This window comes from Anomaloglossus baeobatrachus, chromosome 1 (assembly GCF_048569485.1).
Source record: "Anomaloglossus baeobatrachus isolate aAnoBae1 chromosome 1, aAnoBae1.hap1, whole genome shotgun sequence".
NCBI classification, from domain to species: Eukaryota; Metazoa; Chordata; class Amphibia; order Anura; family Aromobatidae; genus Anomaloglossus; species Anomaloglossus baeobatrachus.
This window is the reverse complement of record NC_134353.1, coordinates 258,663,771-258,690,290: the sequence shown is the minus strand read 5'-3', so window position 1 is coordinate 258,690,290 and position 26,520 is coordinate 258,663,771. Positions and strand designations below refer to the sequence as shown.

Here is a 26,520-nt window from a genome sequence, read left to right as displayed (position 1 = left end):
AGTATCAGCCTTTGCCGCCTCCCCCCCCCGCATGCGCAGATCTCTGGTCTGCATTAGAGACACTCCCACGCTCCTTATGAATCCACTTACCTGCTCCAGTGCCCGCCACCATCTTCCTGTCTCACGTGAGTATCCTCTTCTGACACCAGCTTCCATCACGGCGTCATCCGCGGCGTCCTGCTGTGAGCTCTGCATGTGACGTCCACACAGCAGTGGACGCAGCACAGAGGAAGGAGCTGATTGGCGCGCGCCTGTGACCCCGGAAGTGCAGGCGCCGGCAGTTCCGGGGTCAATCAGCTCCCTGTGCTCGGCAGCCACAAAAAAAAAATGTGTAAAAAAAAAAAAAAAAAAAAAAAAAAAAAAATTTTTTTTTTTTTTTTTTTTTTTTTTTTTTTTTTGCTGCCAGAAGGTGCCGCCCCTCACAATCTGCCGCCCTAGGCACCGGACCACGGGTGCCTAATGGTAAATACGGCCCTGACTGTGAGCTGTGACTTCTTATATAGACAGGTGTGTGCCTTTCCAAATCAAGTCCTATCCAATCAGTTTAATTAAACACAGCTGGACTCCAATGAAAGAGTAGAACCATCGCAAGGCGGATCACAAGGAAATGGACAGTATGTGACTTAAATATGAGAGTCTGAGCAAAAGTTCTGAATACTTATGACCATGTGATATTTCAGTTTTTCTTGTTTAATAAATTTGCAAAAATTTCTATATTTCTGTTTTTTTTTCTGTCAAGATGGGGTGCAGAGTGTACATTAATGAGGAAAAAATTACCTTTTTTAATTTACCAAATGGCTACAATGAAACGAAAAATGAAAAATATTAAGAGGTGTGAATACTTTCTGTACCCACTGAATATTTTGTACAAGATGGGTGCATTACGAACAGAAACTGTTGTACTGAGTAGCTCTGATACAATTCAGTAGATCATAAGTGATCGCAAAACAAAATCCAATCGGATTCCAAGCAACGTTTTGAAGTAGAGGTGAAATACAGAAGTTTTCCTTAATGGGTTTGTTTACTAGTGTCTGAAAATCTAAAAGTATGTGTTCCTATAATTGTAAAGCAGATGTTCCACACTTTAGTAGTTTAGTCCCCGTTATCAACTCGAAATGAATTAAGACGGATATATATATATATATACACATGCTGTAGAGATACCCATTATTGATGACTAGCCAAAAACAACACATCATTTTTATTAATTTGTTTGAGCATGGACCAAGCTGTCTACTTCTAGACAAAAATAAGGAAATAGTAATAAGAAATAATAAAATAAAAAATATTCATGCAACATTTATTACGCAAAGGGAATGTTGTTGTACAATATGACTGATTGTTTAACCAGATAAAGACCAATCTATATGGATTTACAGGCTTTAACCCTGCATCATTGTAAATTCACGGTGCATGTTTAAAGCTCCTGCAATCAAACAAGTTCAGGTCTGATCACCGGCTGTCAAACACAGATGATGACCCTGAGAAGAAGGTAGAAACACTTTATTACCACTTCTGCCTTCTCGTTTGCCGGCTACATAGCGCTTAGTGAGCGTTATCCAGTGAACAGAAGAATTTGCACTGCTAATGCTTCTGTAGGACCTAGAGAGAATGTGATAGCCAGGTCTTTGTCCAGAGTTACTGAATCTTAGCATCCCTAAATCAGCTTTCCAGGGAGCAGGAGGCTGTTTTGTTCCTGTATCCATTATTTCTATTGATGCCCCAGTTACAATGGGAATATAGATACAAAAAAAAATGTTCCTTATAGATATTTTATGATCTCTTAAGGGACAAAAATCTAAATATATATAAAATATTTGGAAAAAAAAGTAGTAAAAATTGAAAAAAAAATAGCTGGCCGACTGATGGATTTTCAGTTAACTTATTCTGCCACTTGCAAAAGGCCATGTGATACAAAGGTTATAGAAAGCAAACGATGCAAAAGTTTTTATGAAACCCAATAACAAAATTATTTTTAGCCCCAAATACATGTAATTTAACAAACAAAACCCAAGACAAGAACACAAAGCTAATATACCAGACAATAAGTAAATAGTAGTAGTACACATAAAAAAAATTGAGTACTTTGTTAACACTTTAATGGATTAAATGCTCAGTTCAGGAGAAGGGACCATGCCCCCAAGCCCCCTACAGTGTACAAAATAAATAAATGAGCCAGCTTCTAAGTTGGTATATGTTCAATAAGTGCACGTTCATACTGTGGCCATCTCATAGAAACACAAAAGCACAAAATTAGCATATACCCTTTAACAAGTAAATATGTGAATAGTAGTAGTACACGTAATTAAAATAGGGTACTTGGTTGACACTATTTAATCAAAAAGTGTAAAAGCCATCCCACCCCGACAGGGTGTACCCAGTCTAGACAGTCCTGCTCTAGTATTAAAACCTTACCTTGCATCAATGACATCAATGTAAAAAGGGCAGAGAAAGACAAGACCCCAAACTGCAACTTCCTCTCCTTCCTTCTGAACTAGGCATTTAATCTATATAGTTTCCCAGGATAAATCGCTGCAGTCCTTCTCTGCCCTTATTCACATTGATGTCGCTGACGCAAGGTAAAATTTTAATACTAGAGTAGGATTGACCTGGCTGGGTGCATCTTGTAGCAGTGGGATGACTTTTACACTTTTTGATCAAATAATGTTAACCGAGTGCCTTACTTTTACGTGTACTACTACTCTACTACTATTTACTTACTATAAGGTATTTGCTCATTTTGTGTTTTTCTCTTGCCTGTGAAATGGTGCTTATTGCACTTATACCAACTTATGCTCTGGCTCATTCTTTTTTTGTTTTATGCACGTAGAAAACAAATGCCCCCATGGGTAGACAACCTCTTTACGCTTGGTGTCTAGTGTGCAAAATTGCAAGATTTCTGATTTTTATAACATAATGATCTGGAAAATGGAAGGACACATTTTTTCAGTTTAGAATGAAAGTCTAATTTCAGCAATAGGTCATCATTTAAAGGGAACCTGGCATGTCTCGAAATGTTATTTAGCTGCCGATAGAAGAGTAATCTGTGGATAAACAGCGTTTAGATTGTGTGTAGCCGGCTTACTGGAAGTGTGGCCACAAGGAGAAAATTAAGGCTCAGTCTCCCTGTAATCGCTCTCTTGAGTCATTGGGGTGGTGCAGTGGAGTGATGTACTGTCAGCGCCATTGTAATCAATCTCTAGCATTTTGATTGACATCTTATTCTGTACACACACTGTCACAAGCTGTCACTGCACCGCACCAATGACCCCATAGCAAGCAATTACAAGAAGATTAAAACTTAATACCCATAAGTAGGCAACACTGATGTGTGGCATTTGCAATATTACTAAGAGTCCGCTTTTTATCATGCATGCAGCTTGTGTAATCTTGACATGTTTTATACTCTTGTGTGCTTTAACAGGGACCAGATGGACTTCCAATGCCCGGCTGCTGGCAGAAGGTGAGGACACTAAAGATAGGAGACGTGCCCTACAACAGGACCTCTTTATTGCATGGTTTACTTTATTGCATTTTGAGAAGCTAATATTGGGGACATGAGACTGAACATTTTAGGTTAGGATTAGTAGGAGACTTGTGCTGTTTGTCCTTATGTATAAAGTTACCATACAGATGTGACACCATTGAGCGTTTTAAAGTGGCATGATGCTAGTTTCATACTAAAAGGAAATTGCATGGACCTGTCTATTAAATATCTCAGATCTCGTGGATGTCACATCATACAGTTAAAAGTCAGCTTACCACCTCCTAAAATGGTATCCACCTGCAGAAACCGGGATTATTTGCTGGTAAATAGTTTTTAAACTATATCTGACTGGTTTACTGAAAGAACTACTACATGGAGTAAATGAAATTACAGTGGCATGCAAAAGTGTGGGCGCCCCTACTGTTAAGGGGGCTTTACACGCTACGATATCGTTAATGTTTTGTCGTCGGGGTCAAGTTGTTAGTGATGCATATCCGGCGTCATTAACGATATCGCAGCATGTGACACTTACCAGCGACCTTAAGCGACCTCAAAAATGGTAAAAATCGTTCACCATGGAGAGGTCGTCCCAAACTCAAAAATCGGTAATGGGTTGTTTATCCAGGTGGTTCATCGCTCATGCGGCAGCACACATCGCTATGTGTGACACCGCAGGAGCGAGGAACGTCTCCTTACCTGCCGCCGGCCACAATGCGGCAGGAAGGAGGTGGGCGGGATGTTACATCCTGCTCATCTCTGCCCCTCCGCTTTGATTTGCCGGCTCTTAGTGACGTTGCGGTGACGTCGCTATGATGCTGATCGTCCCTCCCCCTTGAAGGAGGGATTGTTCGGCAGTCACAGCGACGACGCCGACCAGGTAAGTATGTGTGACGCTGCCATAGCGATAATGTTCGCTACGGCAGCGATCACAAACAATCGCATGCGCGACGGGGGCGGGTACTTACACGCTCGCTATCGCTACAAATTGCTAGCGATATCGCTACCGTGTAAAGCCCCCTTTATTGTTACAGTTAAGCAAATTGAAAATGAAATGACCTCTTAAAGATGACACATATCCTTTGTATTTTAGGCAAAACTAAATAAATTATTGTCATCTTTTACATTTTAAAGTAACAAAATAGATAAATGAGCCAATGCAAAGTTTTGGTCACCCTGCATGGTTAGTATCTAGTAGCACTCCCTTTTGCAAGTATCACAGGTTGTATATAGCGTGGCAAGATTCTATAAATTCTTGTTCGAGGGCTTTTCACCATTTTTCCTTGGAAAAGTCTTACAGCTCTGTGAGATTCCTGGCTCGTCTTGCATGCACTGCTCTTTTGAGGTCTAGCCACAGGTATTCAATCATGATCAGCTCAGGGCACTGTGAGGGCCATTGTAAAACATTTAACTTGCACCTTTTAAGGTAGTCTTTTGTGGATTTTGAAGTATGTTTAGGATCATTATTCATTTGTAGAACCCATCCTTTTCTCAACTTCAGCTTTTTTACAGATGTGTTACAAAGGTGTTATGTTCCATTTTTCCCTCTACCCATGAAATGTTCAACCTTGCCATTGGCTGCAACACAACCGCAAACAATGATTGATTCACCTCCATGCTTAATAGTTGGCGATATGTTCTTTTCCAGAAATTCTGTGCTCTTCTTATCTCCACACATTCCTTTGATCACTGTGGCCAAAAAGATATGTTTTAACCTCATCGGTCCACAGGACTTGTTTCCAAAATACATCAGGCTTGTTAACATGTTCCTCTGCATATGTCTGAATTTTATGGTGAGGGCACAGGAGAGGTTTTCTTCTGATGACTCTTCCATGAAGGCCATATTTCTGCAGGTGTCTCTGAACAGCACAACTCCACAGAGTCTCCTAAATCTTCCTGAAGGTCTTTTGCAGTTAAATGGTTGTTCTGACTTGCTTCTCTAGCAATCCTATGAGCAGCTCTCACAGAAATTTTGCGTCTTCCAGACCTTATTTTGACCCTCACTCTTCCTGTGAACTGCCATTTCTTAATGACATTTCAAATTGAGGAAAAGGCAACTTGAAAACACTTTGCTATCTTCTTATAACCTTCTTCTGCTTTGTTTGCCTCCACCATATTCATTTTCAGAGTGCTAGACAGTTGCTTAGAAGAACCCATGGCTGCTGTTTTTTAGCACAAGCATACAAGAAGCTGAATTTTTATAAAGCTGTGAAATTTATATCACCTGGCCTTTCCTAAAGATGATAGAGAACAAGCCATAACCCTAACAGGCTAATTAAGGTCTGAAACCTTGGTCAACACAAAACTCCAAAGTTTCCAAATGTTTGTATTGATCCATTATTCTTTTTGTAATTTTTCAAACGTAAAAGATAGATTTTTTTTTTCTTAAAATACATAGGAAATGTGTCATCTTTACCTTTATGCCTTTTAGAAATCATTTCAGCTTCAACTACCTTAACTGTTTACAACAGTAATTTTGACCAAGGGTGCCAAAACCTTTGCATGACACTGTATATTCTATCTGTAGCTGCTCGATTCCAGTCATCGGATCATTTTACTGTTATATCTCACAATACTGTGAGCTCGGCTGTAATCACTGTCCTGCTTGTATGTGCGGAGCAGGCTGTCAGTCAAGATGCACTCTCATTGTATAGTGAGCTATTAAGCACTGGATCCGAGTACTGGATCTGCTCCATGCCCACCCCGATTACTGGAGCGAGTGGCTACAAGGCGAATATAAGAAAACCAGCCAGACCCAATTTAAACACAAGTTACATGGAGATCACCACAACAATATACTGTCAGGATTTTCTGGTGTTTGCGGTGAGTGCGAATGGTCACATGACCACAAGTATATGAATTGTATACTTCTGGCCACATTCTGACTTAGGCTAAGTTCACACATCCTGTGTTTTGCATCAGTCACAATCCGTAGCCTTGAGGAATTACGGAATCCTGCAAAATATTTTGCAGGAATCCTGTATTTCCCCATAGACTTCTATTAGTGACGGATTGCGACTGATGACCCTGCGTTGCATCCGCTGCGTCGCGGTCCGTCGTTTTTGACTGACCGCCGAGCGGGGAGCAACGCAGAATGTAACGTTTTTCGGGCCGTCAAAATTAACGCGCCGCGCAGGAATCCGTCGCCATCCGTCAAGCTTGTAATGCATGTCTATGGTGCTGGATTCCGTCGTAATCCGTCTTACAACGGAATCCAGCGCAGGATTCCGTCATGCTCTACTGAGCATGCCCAGCATGCTTGGCACGCCCACTGGGCTGTCCCAAACACAGACGGATCATGACTGATCCGTCAAAAAACGGACGCACAGCGGATGTAACGGACGCAACTGATCCGTTTTTTCACAGGATTCCTGTGAAAGGAATCCTGTGAAAAACACATCAGTTGCATCAGTTGACATCTTGAAAATGACTGATCCGTTGCTGACAGACCTGACGGATTGAAAACACAGGATGTGTGAACTTAGCCTAAATGTGCATGGTCTCGCTCAATTCACATAGTTTCTGCAGACTTTTAGCAAAAGACCGGACAACCCCTTTAGCTTAGATATAGATTATGAATGATAATCATCTCTGTATAGCACTGCATAAATGTTGGCACTATACAAATTAATAAATATAGTAAAACAAAATAGCAAGTGTAGCAAGAATCCTAAAACATACATATACAGTGCCTACAAGTAGTATTCAACCCCCTGCAGATATAGCAGGTTTACACATTCGGAATTAACTTGGCATTGTGACATTTGGACTGTAGATCAGCCTGGAAGTGTGAAATGCACTGCAGCAAAAAAGAATGTTATTTCTTTTTTTATTTTTTTTTTTAAATTGTGAAAAGTTTATTCAGAGGGTCATTTATTATTCAACCCCTCAAACCACAAGAATTCTGTTTGGCTCCCCTAAAGTATTAAGAAGTATTTCAGGCACAAAGAACAATGAGCTTCACATGTTTGGATTAATTATCTCTTTTTCCAACCTTTTCTGACTAATTAAGACCCTCCCCAAACTTGTGAACAGCACTCATACTTGGTCAACATGGGAAAGACAAAGGAGCATTCCAAGACCATCAGAGACAAGATCGTGGAGGGTCACAAGGCTGGCAAGGGGTACAAAACCCTTTCCAAGGAGTTGGGCCTACCTGTCTCCACTGTTGGGAGCATCATCCGGAAGTGGAAGGCTTATGGAACTACTGTTAGCCTTCCACGGCCTGGACAGCCTTTGAAAGTTTCCACCCGTGCCGAGGCCAGGCTTGTCCGAAGAGTCAAGGCTAACCCAAGGACAACAAGGAAGGAGCTCTGGAAAGATCTCATGGCAGTGGGGACATTGGTTTCAGTCAATACCATAAGTAACGTACTCCACCGCAATGGTCTCCGTTCCAGACGAGCCCGTAAGGTACCTTTACTTTCAAAGCGTCATGTCAAGGCTCGTCTACAGTTTGCTCATGATCACTTGGAGGACTCTGAGACAGACTGGTTCAAGGTTCTTTGGTCTGATGAGACCAAGATCGAGATCTTTGGTGCCAACCACACACGTGACGTTTGGAGACTGGATGGCACTGCATACGACCCCAAGAATACCATCCCTACAGTCAAGCATGGTGGTGGCAGCATCATGCTGTGGGGCTGTTTCTCAGCCAAGGGGCCTGGCCATCTGGTCCGCATCCATGGGAAGATGGATAGCACGGCCTACCTGGAGATTTTGGCCAAGAACCTCCGCTCCTCCATCAAGGATCTTAAGATGGGTCGTCATTTCATCTTCCAACAAGACAACGACCCAAAGCACACAGCCAAGAAAACCAAGGCCTGGTTCAAGAGGGAAAAAATCAAGGTGTTGCAGTGGCCTAGTCAGTCTCCTGACCTTAACCCAATTGAAAACTTGTGGAAGGAGCTCAAGATTAAAGTCCACATGAGACACCTAAAGAACCTATATAACTTGGAGAAGATCTGCATGGAGGAGTGGGCCAAGATAACTCCAGAGACCTGTGCCGGCCTGATCAGGTCTTATAAAAGACGATTATTAGCTGTAATTGCAAACAAGGGTTATTCCACAAAATATTAAACCTAGGGGTTGAATAATAATTGACCAACACTTTTATGTTGAAAATTTATTAAAATTTAACTGAGCAACATAACTTGTTGGTTTGTAAGATTTACTCATCTGTTAATAAATCCTGCTCTTGTTTGAAGTTTGCAGGCTCTAACTTATTTTCATCTTATCAAACCTGCTAAATCTGCAGGGGGTTGAATACTACTTGTAGGCACTGTATCACAAGATGGTCCAAATAGATTTAAATGTTTTCTTTGATAAATATGAAAGTGAACAGTATTTGATGATGAGTCTGTGTCAGTAATCTTGGCACAGTAATAGGTATGTGAAAATCTCATTGTATTGGTCAGCATATAATACATATATCAATGTGGGCAAATCAAAATATGTTTCCTTTGATATGAAATTTGACAGTTATACCCGCACATCGCCTCTTTAATATGCAAATTAACCTTTAATTATTGGCATTCGGTCCATTGAAGGAAGGTAACCATGTGTTTTGGTAGCTTCCTATCTCGGACGCCCCTCCTTTTTCCTGGCATTGACCACATGTGCCACAGCAAGGTTCAGAGACTAATAGCATAAATATTTTGAACACAACTACCGTAACTGATGATTAAGTGTGGATTCACACAAGACCAATTTGTTGCATTAATGTTTGTGATTGTCCTACTCATCACAATAGAACGTGAAGAAATCCACGTGCTTGCTGTCGAAATATTACCCTTCAGATGAATAAGGGAAAAGAACATCCAACGGACAAAGGCAGGAAAAATAAAACTCTGTCTTTTTTCAACTCTTTAATAAACAGTGACAGCGGTACAGGCACCAACAGGTATCACGGGATGCACGAACCAACACGTTTCAACACAAAAGTAGTTATGTCTTAACCATGAATAAGACATAACTACTTTTTTGTTGAAACGCGTTGGATCGTACATCCCATGAGATCTGTCGGTGCCTGTACCACTTTGACTGTTTTTTAAGAATTGAATAAAGCCAGAGTTTTATTTTTCCTGCCTTTGTCTGCTGGATGTTCTTTTCCCTTTGAGTCTATGCAGCCCATTCCTGGGTTTTTCCTTGCGGGCAATGTGATATACTCCGGATCATTTGGATATGGTGAGCTGGCTATATTTTGTTTCATTTATATATGATCCTGCAGATGAATGGAACAGATTTTCCGTTGCATACATTTCTCCAATAGAATCTTCTGCTTTAATGTACCCTCTTAAAAAAGACCAGTCACTAGATTAACCCTTTCTTGACATGTGCTGTACAATGTACAGAGCAAGTTGAAGCGGGTGTATGAAGCGGGCTCACAGAGTGAGCTTGCTCCATGGCCAGCAGGTGATGGATAGCCATTTTAAACTCCCATTGGTGGTCATGGGGAGCCAATGGGTTTCTATGACAGCAGGGGGTCTGCTAAAGATCTTCGGGCTTGTCATTGTAATTGCAGTGCTCCATTGAAACCTCCCTGTGGCCGGGCTTCAAAGGAGATGCAGCTTCAAGTATGTACGCTGTAAAAATAATTCCCAAAGAAACATGTCTCCTCATTTGGAGTTTTTTCTCCATTTTCCAGTACACTATGTGGTAAAATGTATGGTGTCATTCTAAAGTGCAACTCGTACTGCAAAAAACAAGTCCTAATGTGTCTATGTGGACAGTAAAATAAAAAATAAACTAAAATAAAAAGTTATGGCTCTCTGAAGAAGGGGAGGAAAAAAAATAAAATGCAAAAATAGAAATTGGCTCTTTCGTGAAGGGGTTAAAAGTGGTTAGCTCTTATTGTATTCCTACTGCACTCCTGAGAATTTCACTTTGTTCTTTTTTAAAATCTGCCATATTGGTTGAACATATATTGCCATTTTTATTCACGGTGCCTAGCCCACTAACTTTTATATTCTTTTTGAAAGGTGTGTTGCTCACTGGGTAATTAATGCAGAACAGCCTAGCAGTATGCCCTATAAACACCTGTAAACCACGTTCCCTTTGTAAAAACCTTAAAAATGTGCCCAAAATGAAAACGTCTAAATGTCCAGAACTGTATGGGAGATTTAAAAAAAGAAAAAAGTGGAATACTCTGGGGAGCAGCAGGAATTACACACAAAATGTGATCACTTTTGACCTAGTGATAGGTTACCATTAAGCTTAGATTGTGATCGTTCAGCTGACAGTTATTTCTCCTGACTCCCTTTTGTACATGTACATGCATGCTTTTCATGTATAGGGAGTAAAGATGGGCAAAACCACAGATGTTCGCGTTCAGCAGGTCCAGATGGACTTTAAAAAAAAAAAATCAGATTCGGGACCGGAACTCTAGTGTTAGAAAATGATGTTAGTAAGGGCTAGGGGGGCTGCAAAAGTAAGCAAAATGGGGATTAAAGAAGGACAATTATACTTATTGAGTCTTCCACCTGGCTCTTGGGTCCACTCATTAACTTTCATTAATATTCACTGCTTCCTCCGCTCACCCTCTGTAACAATGTCTGTGATTGGTTGCAGTCAAACTGCCAGCATCTGTGATTGCTTCCCCTCAGAGTTTCTGTCTGGGTTGCAAAAGTGGAGTATAAAAATAAATAAATAATTGGTATATATGGCGTAAGGTCCCCCGTATTTTGATACCCAGTGCAGATAAAGCAGACAGCTGGAGGCTGTGTGCGTTATCTTGGCTGTGTATCAAAATACAAAGGACCTCACACACCTATTTAAAAATTATATAAGTAAATAATTAAAAAAAAACCTACTTGCTGTCTAGCTGTGAGTTGATATTCTCAGGCTGGATAGGTCCATAACTATTGGGCCCTCCCCAGTCTGAAATCAGCAGCCCACAGCCACCCGAGAATTGGCGCATCCATTAGATTCCCCAATCCTGTCATTTTACGTGGCTCATCCCAATTGCACTGGAGCAGGGGCAATTGGGGTAATATAAGGGGCTAATAACAGCAGTGATTTGTCAAAAATAGTTAGTAATGGGGAAGGGTTTATGAGATCCCCATCACTAATCATGTAAGTAACAAGAACTAAACACAAAACACAGAACAAAATCCTTTAATTATAAAAAAAACAAACCCTCTTTCTCCAGTTTATTAACCCCCAAACACCACTGCAGGTTCGATGTAATCCACACAATGGCCCACGACGATCCTAGCACTGCGACATCCTGTAGTTGCAGTACGTAATCACATTTGAAAATGTGACTGATCACTACTGCCTGTGGAACACACTTACAGAGTTGCAGCTAGAAGTGGTGACATCAATCTATTCACCTGGGATCACAGCTGGGGTTTCCACGGTAAGCCAGCTGTGACCTCAGGTGAAGTGCCCTGAGGTGAACTCATTGAACTTAGTGACCTCACCTCAGTTGAAGTAATTGAACTCACTGTAGGATTGCCGAATAGGTGATATGCGCATTGTGTATTTAATTGCACACATTTCTGCCCCAAATCTGAATCTTCTAGCACAAAAATACACTGAACCTGTATGCGTTATTTATCCGGTCTTGGTGCATTTTTGTGCCAAGAGATGCAGGTATGCTACAGAAATGTATGCAAATAAATACTTAAAGTGGGCACATTGCCTAATATGGTAATTCAGCATTGAGTTTAATGACCTCACCTGAGGTGAGGTCACTGGGTTCTGTGGTATTATGGTACACAGCTGAGATAATGCACACAGCTGGGGGCTGCAACCTCCAGCTGTCTGCTTTATCTGTACTAGGTATCAATATACGGGTGATCCTATACCATTTTTTCTAATTATTTATTTTAATTTTACACTCCACTTCGGGGACTTTGACAGCTACTGTAAATGCAACCAATCATAGATGCTGGCACACTAGCAGTCTGACTGCAACTAATCAGAAATGCTGTTACAGAGGGTGGGAGGAGGAAGCAATGAATATTCATGATGATATCTAATGAGTGGACCCAGAAGCAGTGTGACAGCCACATGAGAGACTCAGTAAGTATAATTGTTTTGCTTTAATCCCTATTTTAATCGTTGTTTTTGTTTATTTATTTTTTTCAGGTAGCCAAACCCGAACAGCAACATGGACTTCTCTGAGAAGTCCGTGTTCAGGGTCCGTGCATGGACACTAGGTGTCCCCTATGGGACCTGAACTTTAGAGTTTGAGTTCGCCCATCACTAATAGGGAGAAGTAAAAAAAACTGCTGCAATGCACCTCTGTAGCTTATCTAAAAAAGCACGGGGTCAGTTGAAAGGTCACTACATTTTCGAAGCTCTTTCTGCTGACATCCAGGCTTTCACAATGCTCATCTTAGGGAGAAACTAAAGGCCACTTTACACACAGAGATAAATCTTTGGCAGATCTGTGGTTGCAGTGAAATCATGGACATATTGTTCCATTTGTACGCAGCCACAAACCTGGCACTGATTGTCCACAATTTCACTGCAACCACGGATCTGCCGCAGATTTATCTCTGTGTGTAAAGTGGCCTTAAAAAAGTTACCAAGAAACTCAATTTTTTCTTTCTCTTCCTTGTATAGTGCCAACATATTCTGCTTTAAGAATACCCACAAATACATTCAAAGGACAAACTATACAGATATTTTCCTTGGTTAGATTTGAACCCTGGACTCTGTAAATAAACTATGCTAACCATTGAGCCACTTCTGAGCCAACCCTATCCTGCCTATTCTGTTGTAGCTTGAGTTCTCCCAGTTGCAGTAAACCAAAACTTTGTGTCTAAACATGAGAAAATGATAGAAGTATGCAGTAGAATATGATATATACCATTTCATTTTAATATCTGCAAAGTTAGTACTTTGGGGTCACTTAAGTGAAGAGTATCAGTGTTTCATTGTAATGGCATGGCACATCTACTAACAACCATTTTTATTTCTCTTTGCAGTGACAAATCTAACCATGCAAGCATGAAGTTGTATATAATCAAACTTTGTATTTATAGAGAAAAACAAGATGATTTCATATGTTTACATACACCTTCTTCTACTTGTCATAAGTCCATCTTTTACCCACTTGCACAAGCTATTTGGCAGTAGTCATCACTGCTGTTGATATCTCCAGGACTGAAGAGATACCTGTTCTTAATGCTTTACTTAATAGACATAAGTCCATAGACTCAATGATAATCTGGGAACAATTCACCGGATGCACAAGGTCCATTACATTTCTCTGCCCATGCCAAATAGCGCCAATGACTTGTGTCATTTCATACATTTGTACAGACTAATGGCTTGCATGAATCGTGTCTAAGAGTTTGCTGTGTGGTTGAACCTCACATGCTAGATGATTGCTCGTTATGGCTACTTAACTAGAACTTTCTGACTTTCATCCATTCTAAGGGAGTGACGCCATGGCTTGTAGTACGGAAGAGATAAGACTGACATAACAGTAACTGCGCAAATTTGGAGAACCAACGATAGATGTTTAATCTCCTACTTGGCAAGTCATTCTTCTACTGAGGCATAAAGGTCCTGATTGTCGTCAGCATCTTTTCATTCCATGCTACCAAAAGCCCCCCCAGGAAGTAGAAGATGGGCATATGATGACTACTGAATATGTCCCTGAGATCCAACAAAGTTTGGAGTTGAGTCGTGTATAAGGCTTAGGCCTGTGGGAATGGAGAAGCTCTATGAAGGAATCATCTTGTATTCATACTGAACACTCCTTCGCCATGCGGTTTCTAGGAAGCAAAGCAGTTGCGGAATTCCTCCATACATAACTGTATGACAAGAGTTTGATATCCACGTTTAATATGTATGATCCTGTATGACAGGATCGGATTCTATATTGTGTTCATGATTTTTATTTTGTTATTAGAATGTTTTTATTACATTCGAGAAATGCGCTACATAACTTTATTACACAGTGTTAGGATTGCCAAATGGTCTCGTTATGTGCCATTGCCTAACATGCTGATAATTTGTAGACATGCCTTATTTTTGCTATTGTTGTACCATGGTTCTGGAAGGCTCGCCAACAGCTTCGATCTTTCGGAAGCAATTAGATGTTGTGCGTAGAGCAGTTACGCCATTATTGTGTGACTTCCGTTTATCTGCATATTCCAAAAATAGGAAGTGGTTAAGAGTATAGCTGCTTATACAATTATAGATGTAATTTATTTTTCATCTCTGTCTAACTACTTGTTACAGAAAAAAAATGTTTATTTTTTGTTTTATTCTACTTAAAAAAAAAAAAAAATACAAAAAAACATTGTGTTCACTTGAAAGCAAAAACGTATTTTGGGGCTCTAGAATGGAGTATTTTTCATAGACATATATAGGTGTTAAAGTCTGATTTTATTTTATTAGAAGCTACTATTTAGATATTGAATTAAAGCGCAAAGTTACATAATATCTATATTTGATGACACAAAGACTCCATAGGAACCGGTAGATGGGATTGGTTGATGTGTAGTGGCATTGAAAAATCAGTTTATTTTCTTTATATTATCACGTCCAATGGTTTTACTCTGAGACAGATGGACATGTATTTTCGGCAGCTATGACTCCGTTCTGCGTACAAGGAATATTTGATATCTCATAGTCAAGGTTTGGCCTCCTGTGTGGCAACTTTGATGCCACTGATTATAATTCTTCATCAAGTGAATAAAATATATTTATCTTATTCTTAATTTGCAACCATTTTTAAAAATTCTTACTTTTGTTTGAAAAGTAGTTTTTTGTTTCAAGGAAACCAGTTTGGTGGTCCCATGTGAAGTACCATTAAGCAAATATTCATCCGAAATGAAGTAGGGAGGTTGGTTTTTGTGTCTTATTTGTTCTTTATTATGTTTTATCAATTATTTTACTAGGATTTTGGCTACCTTTGATTATGTAGCAGTTTTATTATACTAGTTATTACATTTTAGGCAGTACATTACCATATTGTTCATAAAACAAATGGATTGGATGTTTTATATTAAACTAATTCTAAATTATCCCCATAATAGATAACATATCTGTTACTTAATTTACAGAGTAGGCAATTTCCATTTATACTATTATACTGTTCACATTTTGAAAAATAGCATTGCCGGTGAATGGGAAGATCGTTACATAGCGTATACCTCCCAGATATCTTCACTAGGTCAGAATGGTCTTGACTTATGTGACTTAGCCATATGCTCGGTGTTGGATTTACTGAATTGCAGAGTAGTATTACAAGCCAACTCATTGTTCTAAATGAAAAATATAAGGATTTGTTAACAACTGAAATTCTTTTTGAAAATACAGAGAGATATTATAGAAAAATGTTGACGTTCGGATATTAATTCTCATAGAACAAATTGTATATTATTACATATTTTTACTAATGTGAGAAATTTTGCTATATAGTTATACAGGATATCATAAAAGTAAGTAAACCCGTCACATTTTTGGGACAGCACTGAAGATATGACACTTTGATTCAATGTAAAGTGGTCAGTGTACAGCTTGTATAACAGTGTAAATTTGGTGTGCCCTCACTATAACACAACACAGCCATTAATATCTAAGCCGATTGGAACAAAAGTGAATACACCCTGAATGAAAATGGCCAAAGTGTGCCCAAAGTGAGCTTCACAGGAGCCACTTAAATCTTCTTCCATGATGACATCACAGAACTGGTGAAAGTTAGAAACCTTGCGCTCCTTCACCTTCTGTTTGAGGATGCCTCACAGATGCTCAATAGGATTTAGGTCTGGAGACATGCCTGGCCAGTCCAGCACCTTTACTCTCAGTTTCTTTAGTAAGGCAGTGCTCATCTTGGAGGTGTGTTTGGGGTCATTATGTTGGAATTCTGCCTTGCACCCAGTTTCCAAAGGGAGGGGGATCATGCTCTGCTTAAGTATGTCACAGTACATGATAATGACATTCATGGTTCCCTCAATGAACTGTAGTTCCCAACAGCTGGCAGTACTCATGTAGTCCCAAACCATTACACTCTCACCACCATACTCGACTGTAGGCAACACACACTTGTCTTTGTTCTCCTCATCTGGTTGACACTATTTGAACCAAATAAGTTTATCTTGGTCTCATCAGACCACAGGACAGGATTCAGGTAATCCATGTCCTTAGTCTGCTCATCTTCAGCAAACTGTGGGCTTTCTTGTGCAGTATCTTTAGAAGAAGCTTCCTTTTGGGACAACAGCCCTGCAGACCAATTTGATGCAGTGTGAGCACTGACAGGCTGACCACAAACCCTTTAAGGTCTGTAGCAATGCTGGTAGCACTCATACATTTATTTTGAAAAGACAAACCATGGATATAACACTGAGCATGTGCACTCAGCTTCTTTGGTCGAAAAACCACTGTATGGTCTTGGCCACCATGCTGCAGCTCAGTTTAAAAGTGCTGTCAATTGTCTTATAGCCTTTGTCATCTTTATGATCTTTATGTAAAGCAACAATTCTTTTTTTCAGATCCTCAGAGGATTCTTTGCCATGAGGAGCCATGTTGAACTTTCAGTGACCAGTATGAGAGAGTGTTTTAGCGATAACACCAAAAAAAACACCTGCATCACATTTACACCTAAGACCTTGTAAAACTAATGAGTCACATGACACCTGGGAGAGAAAATCGCTAATTGGGCACAATTTGGCCATTTTCACTTAGGAGTGTACTCACTATTATTGCCAGCAGTTTTGACATTAATGGCTGTATGTTGCGTTATATTGAGGGCACACCAAATTTACACTGTTATATAAGCTGAACACTGACTACTTTACATTGTATCAAAGTGTCATATCTTCATGAAAAGATATAATAAAATAATTACAAAAATGTAAGGGGTGTATTCACTTTGCGATATACTGTATATAGTTACTTGCATTAAGCCAATGATAAAAATTAGTTGTTTTTTCAATGTGCTCCTTTACATAAAATATTGCAGTTCAAGGAATATTACTGTATTAATATTGATGAGGTTTATATGGTATTATATTAATTTACAATCTTCTACTAGCCAGTGGTGTATCTATAGGGATGCAGGGGCCATATACAAAGATGCCGGTATTATAAATGACACCTCAGTCCAGAGGTTTATGTATTAAAGGGAACCTGTTACCAGTTTTTTGCCCTATAAGCTGCGGCCACCACCACTGGGTTCTTATATGCAGCATTCTAACATGCTAAGAGCCCAGGCCGCTGTGTATAACATAAAAAACACTTTATAATACTCACCTAGAAGGTCGCTCCGGTGCATAACGGTCGGATGGGTGGCGCCGTTGTCCGAGACCGGCGACTCCCCTTTTGGCCATCTTGGTCTTGCTTATTCTGAAGCCTGGGTGCATGACACGTCTACGTCATACACACATGCCGGCATTGAGGTCCTGCGAAGGGGCACTACAATACTTTGATCGCCCTGAGCAGGGCAGATCAAAGTGCGCCTGGGTAGGAGCTCAATGCAAGCGTGTGTGTATGTCGTAGACGCGTTATGCACCGTGATTTCAGAATAAGGAAGACCAATATGGTCAAAAGGGAAGGCACCGGTCAAGGAAAACGGCGCCACCCATCCAACCATTATGCACCGGAGCGACCTTCTAGGTGAGTGTTTTTTATGTTATACCAAGAGCAAGTTTATTTCCTTTGTGAGCTGCCCCCGCAAAGGCATACCTCTATAAATCACCCCATTGATAACACTTCATGTATTTCCAGTCTACATCTGTATCCAATTTCCACAACTCCAAAAATAAAAGGAAATTTAAGACCCGGTTCTTCATGTTTGAATTGATGCCTTAATTTAAAGAGAACCAACCACCAGGATATTCCTACATAAACTAAAGCCATTGCTACACTGGGGCTATCATGCTGTTTCTAAACATACCTTTATTTGGGAGATCGGATGTATAGTTTCTGAAATAAAGGCAAGTAAAGTTTGTGAAATTCACTGTTACTTGATTGATAGGTGCTACAGAATATATAATAGGTGGGTCAGGTTTTGCTAGTTATTTCCACCCCGACTGCCTTCCTGTCCTTTCTACCCCCTGTCCTTTCTCTCTCCTTCCTCCCCCTGTAATAACAGAGACGGGGAGGAAGGACACACAGGCAGAAATAAGGTGGAAATAACTAGCAAACACAACCCACCTATTAGATATTCTGCAGCACCTATCAATCAAGTAACAGTGCATTTCATAACCTTTACTTGCCTGTATTTCAGAAACTATACATCGGATCTCACAACTAAAGGTATGTTTACACTCAGCATGATAGTGCCAGTTTAGCACTGGCTTTAGTTTATATATGAAAATCCTGGTGGTTATTCCTCTTTAACTGTGTTAAAGAACAATGTAATTTTACATTCTAATTGTGAAAAGTCCCCATTTATTACTTTTACTTATTTGCCAATTCAGTTTCATGATTTCCTTTAACTATGCAGGAAACTTCTAGGGTCCCAAAAGGTTTTATGACTAACTACACTACATCATTGACTTCACACTTGAATTCATTGCCTTCCCACATACATATAAGCTATAATTTTTGAGGCCATATAGAAATAATTATATTATAAAAGCTATATTTCCTCATTGTTCAAGGTATAATATACTATAAATATAATAATAATAATAATAATAATAAAAAAATGTAAAGTTGAAATGTACTTCACTGAACAACACTTCTCATAAAATATATTGATATATAACCATTTTAATGGATTATTTGAAATTGGAGAAAATAATGTTGTATGTATAGAAATAGCGCCATTCCTGTCCAAGGGCTGTGTCTGGAATTGCAGCTCAGCTCCAGTCACTTATGTTTTTCTTCTTTGGAATATGTTTCAAATCATAAAATTACTCGTATGTTTCATTATCAAAATATGCAATGCGTTATCCTTATATAACGTATAATCATTGACATATCTTACATTTCATATGTTGTCAATCATTGCTAGATACATTTTTATAACAAGTTACAGAAGAAATCTATTTTCATGCTCTATATTTCTGAATCTTCCCATAATCTTCTTAAAAGATGGCACACAATCAGCATTATCCTCTTATTAACACTATAGGACCTATAATATGACTTTTACACATGCCGGATACTCATGTCAACCACATGACTAAAGTAACAGATGAAAAATAAAAGTGAATGTTTTCAAAGCGAATCAGCCACTGGGATTCATGATTCCCGAACTACAGGCAGCATGACTCAGACACTGACAACGTTATTACAGCGGTGTATATTTTACCATGAAACATTGCGGCATTTCAGAGGAACCATAAATTGAAAAGTGGACAGGGGACTACTTGTCTCAATTCACTAGTCTTAGGTTGGTCACCAGCATTTTCTCTTCAACCTGATCCTGTTGACTGACTGGTTTCTCCCTTTGTGTGTATAGGGAGACAACTGTCAGTCTACTGGAGCAGGGCATAGAAAAGCTGTCGAAGACCTACCTTGGATTCGTCAGCCGAGACATATTGTAGCAGGTTGACTGTTCAAAGTATGTTTTTTCTGAAACACTATAGCATTTCAGAGTACAACTCTCCTGGCTTCAGTAATGCAGACATCTTTTAAAGGGGTTGTCCACTACTAGGACAACCCTTTTTGATTCCATTGGTTCCCCCAAGCAAAATAGAATACCCTGTACTTACCTCCCATTCTGGTGCTGTTACAGCACTGTCGGTAATCGTGGTTCAGGGCTCACATGACATTGTTACGTCATTCGAACCCTGTGTCCAATCAAAGCTGGCTTCTCTCTCCCCGCCTTCAGACCAAATGAGTTAATGAAGAGGAAGTGATGTTCCAGCTGCCACTCACTTCCTGTTGATTGCTCATTTGGTACTAAGGCGTGGCTTGATAAGTCGGCAGTGATGTTACAAAGTCATGTAAGGCCTGAACCGCAATTACCAACAGGGCTGGAGTGGCACCAGAATGGCAGGTGAGTAGAAGATCTTTTATTTTAACTGGGGGAAACAAGTGGAATCAGAAGGGGTTGTCCTAGTAGTGGACAACCTCTTTAATGATTCAGGCCGCACAAGTATACTGTCAGGCTCCCTTTCAATAAATTCAAAGCTGTAAAGCATTGTATACCATAGAACTTACTTTTTTGACTTGCTTCTAAATGGCTGCTGAATGCAGCACTCCGGTTGTTGTCAAACTACACTTACATTTTAGGGCTATGATGGCATGGCGAGAGTTGTAGTTTCCCACCAGCGAGAGAGCTGCAGGTTGCAGGCCACTACATTACCTAGTCAGACATATGTACATATACTGGAAATGTGTAAGTGAATACAATGTAGTATATGTTTGTCATTTTTGAGAGATGTATGTATATTCCTATTACTTATGTTGAGGTATACATATTTTGTTTATTTTTGACTTTTATACCTTTTTTTAAAAAAAACAAAACACTGTTGATTTTATTGTTTAGGTAGATTTTTGTATTGCAGAATGCAGCAGGACATTTGTTATATTTGGCTGTGCTTTTCAGTATTATGCTGCTATTGTGAAAAGGGTCGATATTGTAAACCATAGTACTATGAAGAAATAAAGTTGAGTACAAATAGCCTTGTAAAATGTAAATGACACAGTGATGGTTAATTAAATTATATGCTTTAAAATATTGTAACCCAAGGGCAGACTAGGATTTATGTCCACGGCCGAGTCTGGTGCTAGTGATGACATTGTGCCCATTGTTATGATGTCTCCTAATTTCGGAAGCTTAGTTACTTCATTAGCTAGACTATTAATAATGTTTCTTGAGATCTGAAAAGGGTTCACTTTCTTTCCAGAAATAGCACCACTCTTAGCAGTTTAGTATTCTGATTTTAGTTAATGAGACAAACCTTCACGACCGTATATAGTCGATTGACAAGAATGGTACTTTTTCGGAAAAAAAGTTGAATTTTCATGTATTCCTTTAAAGTATCCCCCGTCACGTTCCACTAAGTTCACTGGTGGATCCATAGTCTAAATCCAGTGGTCTGCACAGCATTGGTGTGGCTTAATGGTGCACCACTAGTGACACTTGGGTTTGTAATCTAAGATTTTAGACTTCACAGCTGCTCGGCTTCCACAGACATATGGCATGACAATTCATTGCACTCCTGCTGTACCAAATAATTTAATTATAGCTGTCAGACTCTATAAGCCATTTAGTTTCTTTGGGTTACAACATAATATTGTATCAAGCACCTCTTAGCATCACTATGTAATCAAAACATCTGCATGGAGACATTTTACCAAGGCCGTTTGGATTTGATTGAGGTCTTTCTTTCTTCTTAGTTACAACTGGCGAGATGCCATGACTTTCTTTCAGCACTCTCTGGGTTTGCATACGCAGATTTTCATCAAGCTGATTTCAATCAGTATATTAATGTGAAATTTGTTCATCCGCCATAAAACGTATATCAACAATCTCCAATACTGTGTAGGGAATGGGAGGGTTTTACTCTACTGGGATGAAAAATATTTCTTTCTCCTAATCGAATTGAAAAACTCTGACAATCCATTCCGATATAGATATTGGTCCAGTTTATCTGAAATCTGTGTGTATAACCCCACCCATACAAAAAGAGGGATTTGTATCTTGAGGTCCTTTTTTTTACTTTTTTTTTCTTACCATGGACTTTAGAACTTTAAAGAAATTTGCCTTTTCTCTAATTTCAGGACTCATTTAGTTTTCAGACTTTATTTTATGTATTCATTGTCATAAGGAAACATGGATTTCATTTGTTCTTCTTCACCATAGAACTGACCTACGTTGTTAGATGTTTGTACTTTGCTTTTCATTTTTATTGTTTCATGGTGAGAAGTTGATCTTCAGATTTATTTTTACACTATGTATGACATATTTTTCATAATGTAAAAAGTGTGTAATTAAAATATTAATCTCCTCCAACTGATTGTTCCTTCTTTCTCATTATGTATGTGTTCTGTATGTGCCTATGCCAAAATTTGTAAATTGTAAGTGAAAATGTAAGAAGTCATCTAAAAGTCCGGATCCATGTGGGTTCAAAAGAACCCGAGCACCGACCCCAGGACCAGAGATCTCAGGGAGTCTGGGTAACGATTCGGGTCCTGTTACCCGGGTACCAAAAAAAAATCAAAGAAAAAAGAAAGAAAATAAGAATAAGCGCTTCATACTTACCGGTCTCTGCACGACTGCACACTGCTGCCGGGGCTGCTCACTCTACTTCCTGTGCCGCTCATTATCTTCATGCATATGCTTTGGTTCCCCCCGCTCATGGGCAGTCCCCATGTCTCTGATTGGTTGCAGTCAGACAGCGCCGCCACCCTATGTGACAGCATGTGTGACTGCAAAAAATCAGAAGCACTGTGTCTGCGTCTAGATTGATGAATAAAACAAAATAAATGGTCAGGTTAATTCATAAATACAAAAAACAAAATAGGTACTGACTACATATAATGTGCAATTAAACAGAAGAAAAGAGGTCTAAGGGGAAAACTTTTCTCCATGCACAGACTGACAAACCAATCTGGCTGCCAGTGAGGAGTCTTATAGTTGCACTGCTCCTCTGGGAAATATGCAAATTGTCTCTTCATGAAGTAGCAATACTAAAAGTCAAAAGTGATCCTTTAACAAGCCTTTTCATATGACTGTGATTTATACCAGATCAGAACCTCAATTTGCAGACACGGTGTTTCGGGTTGATTGCCCCTCGTCAGTGCAAAGTATGAGATCTGATCTGGCTGTGTGAGAAGCTATAATGGAGTCTTAGGGGAAAACTTTTCTCATACAGCCAGATAAGATCTCATACTTTGCACTGACGAGGGGTAATCACCCCAAAACACAGTGTCTGCAAATTTAGGTTCTGATCTGGCATAAATCCTAGGTCATATGACAAGGCTCATTGGAGAGTCACTTTTGACTTTTAGGATTACTACTTCCAATGGGTGGCACTAGAGTTCGTCTCCTTTCTCCCTGAAGATACAATTTACAGAAAAAAAGACTAAATAAAAAAGGTTTATAGATTATAAGCAAAATCAGTATCTTGTTTCATATGAATTGAAAACTAGGATGTAAGAGGCCACGCAAGATACTTAGAGAAACCCTACTGTAGTCGAGGGTACAAAAAATGACAGGATGGCTGAGCATAAAGAAATATATTGATTGGAGAGTAAAAAGGTAATAGACTCCTAAAGAATATAACCTCAGATGCACAAGACAAATGGATTGTGAATGGATGCATAGGTAAGGCAAAGTATCAAGAAGAGCTAGTATGTCCAATAGTTTACTAAAGTATTTGTCAAAACAAGGGAAATTAGCATAAAAATATGTATACCAGGCTGCGTCACGAGGTCATGAGAGTCCCATTTAGAAGGTACTGAGGCTGTGAACTGAAGGCATAAATCATTCGTCATAAAAAGAATATTTATATGTTTTTATTATGAGGGTAAGTGTAGATGAAATATATAGTATGTCCTGAATATATTTTATATATAATGTGCACCAAACAAAAAAAACAAGGAAAAACCCACCCGCCCCTGGAAGTCTGATTATGGCTGGCTACATGTGGGCGGAGACCCGAACTGCCCAACTAGTGACTTCCATTGGGGTTCAGGTCAAGTTCGGGTTGCAAATCGAATTTTATCTAAAGTCTGGCTGAACCTGCCGAACCCGAACTTCCAAAGGTTCACTCATCTCTTATTGTGGACTTCATTAGCAGAGTCCCTGAGGTGCTAATTAAGCAGAAACTCCCACAAGTGACCCATATTGAAAACTTCATTGCTTAAGTAATTCATCTAGAGGCATAGTGAAAATTTGGATCCCACAGGTGCCTCACAAAATTTTATAACATTGGACATGGTAATATAACATTTTAGCAGTAAAAATATAGGCTTTTTATTTATTAAATTTGTAGCTATCAGTTACACAATAGGGTAAAAATTGAAACTTGACCCCAGAATTGATTGTGCAATGTCTCCCAAATGTGGGGATGCCCTATATGACCTCAGAAACCACTGTTTGGTTACACATCAGGGCTGAGTAGGAAGAAGCGCTATATGGCTTTTGGAGCACATTAGTTTGTGGACAACGTTTGTGGAGCCCCTAATTTTGCCAGAACAGCAGAAATATCACAAAACTGACCCCATTGTAAAAATTGCACCTCTCAATGAATTCATCTGTGGCTGCAGTAACTATTTTGTAACATCCACGCTGTGCTGTTTTTCTGGAGAATTGCAAATATGCCAGTTTAGTGCATATACATTTTGCTCAGCTTGTGCTTGTTTCGATACGCAATCAATAATGCCACACCGGACCGCTTACTGTGGTTTAAGCACTGTGGGGCTGAGAAGAAGGGGGATATTTGGATTTGAAATTGAATTTTTTGCTGGATTTTAATTGAGGGGGTTGGAGCAATGTCACTTTTCCAGAGCCTTTGTTCTTCCAGTAACGTGGGAAACTTAAACTTCCAATAACAAATGACAGACCTGAATAGGGACAGTTAGGGTTTTTTGGGGTAAAATTTGGTGGTACAGAACACTTTTTAATCACTTTCAGTATAAGGCTGGGATCACATTTTTGTGTCAGGGTTTCCGTGTAAATCCCACAGAAATGTGTGACACCCCTGGACTAGTCAAGTCGTCATAGGGTATTGCACGCTCTTTATCTCCCAGTGCAGGGCTCAATCCCCCCATGGTTCTGGGTTCCCAACTTGCAATACTGCCTCCATCAGCATCCACAAATCCCAATCACACTTCGCACCACACCCTGTCAGGCACAACAGTGGGCTGCTAAGATGGAATAGGGCCGCTCACCTAGGGGTCAGGCAGGGAGATGGTAGGTGACAAGTAAGTGCAGTGGTAGCCCTCAAGCAGTGAGGAGCTCGGGGAAGCTGGGAGTTAGAGCTCCCATGGGAGAAGTAGATTGGGTTTCAGACCCGGAGGAGTCGGAGACCCGGTAACGGGATATTGGGACTGGGTGCCTGGCTGAGTCTAGGAGGACGGTCGGCAGCTGCAGTACAATAGCCAGGCTGGGACCGAAGGCACGTCGGGGTACTGGACCCTAGGTCGGGGAGAGGCTTCAAGCAATCCGGCAATTAACCTGAGGAGGATAGGGCCTTTATGGCCTGTCCCCACGAAGCTCAGAAATTGGGGGCATTAGCGCAACAAGGGGGAAAGGGTTTTCCAAGCAAAAGAGCCCACTGAAATCCCAAGCGTGAGACCCTGAGAGCAAGCTCCTATACTACCCATAGTAGGGAGCAGGGCCTGGACAGCTGCAAGCTGGATCCGGACCATCAGGCAATGCTGTAGGGGAACGGGACCCAGACGAGCTCCCCCAAGAGAGCAGCGGCACCCAGAGACTTGGTTTACAATGTTGTCAGCGTCTGTTTTCCTCCTGAGTGAGTACCTGATCAACCCCTGCTACCATCAAGCCTGTGCTCCCACTGCAATCCATCCCACCATCCAGAGTTGTGGGGCCTTCCCTACCTGTGGAGGGAAAACGCCATCTAGCTGCCCCATTCCATGAACCCCGGTACTCCCATCGGCAGCGGCGGTACTCCCTATTACCGCATCACAAACTATCTAATCCCCTGTAAATAACCCCCTTCTACAATTGAGAGTGACCCCGAGCCCCCCCGGTCCGGAGACCCTCGAACCACGAGTAGTGACACCCGGATCCGAGCAGTTTGACCGCTGCTGGGGGCAGTACAAATGCGATTTAGACTAAAAATCCTGATGGAACCACTCACTCTAATGAGGCAGATGGAGATACTTTAGACTTTGGTGCATGATAAGGTAGTATCCAACTTCTAGACATGCACTGAATTGCACTTGTAAAAAGACGCCTAAAATGGTTAAACTCGGTCTGGTCTGTGTTTCCCCAAAATTACTTCATCTGCCTCATTATAGAGAGTGGTTCTTTTGGGGCTTTTGTCTGAATCACAGTTTTTGGGATTTACATGGAAAGGCTGACCTAATTTTTCTGTGGAGAAGAATGGATTCAATGAAATTTCAACAAATTCTTAATGCAAACATAACACCATCTGTAAAATAAGCTGAAGTTGAACAGACGATGGATTCTACAAATGGATAAT

General features: G+C 40.2%; 1 protein-coding gene across 1 annotated transcript in view; it reads left to right on the top strand.

The window, feature by feature from the left end:
* Positions 1 to 15,942, top strand: part of LOC142311129 (uncharacterized) — a 237,355-nt gene extending 221,413 nt beyond the window's left edge. The window contains exons 34-35 of the mRNA XM_075349272.1: positions 3,425 to 3,463; positions 13,420 to 15,942. Coding sequence (XP_075205387.1) covers positions 3,425 to 3,463; positions 13,420 to 13,422 — 42 coding nt within the window. The 3' untranslated portion in view covers positions 13,423 to 15,942. The remainder of the gene's footprint in view (positions 1 to 3,424; positions 3,464 to 13,419) is intronic.
* Positions 15,943 to 26,520: the final 10,578 nt, after the last annotated feature.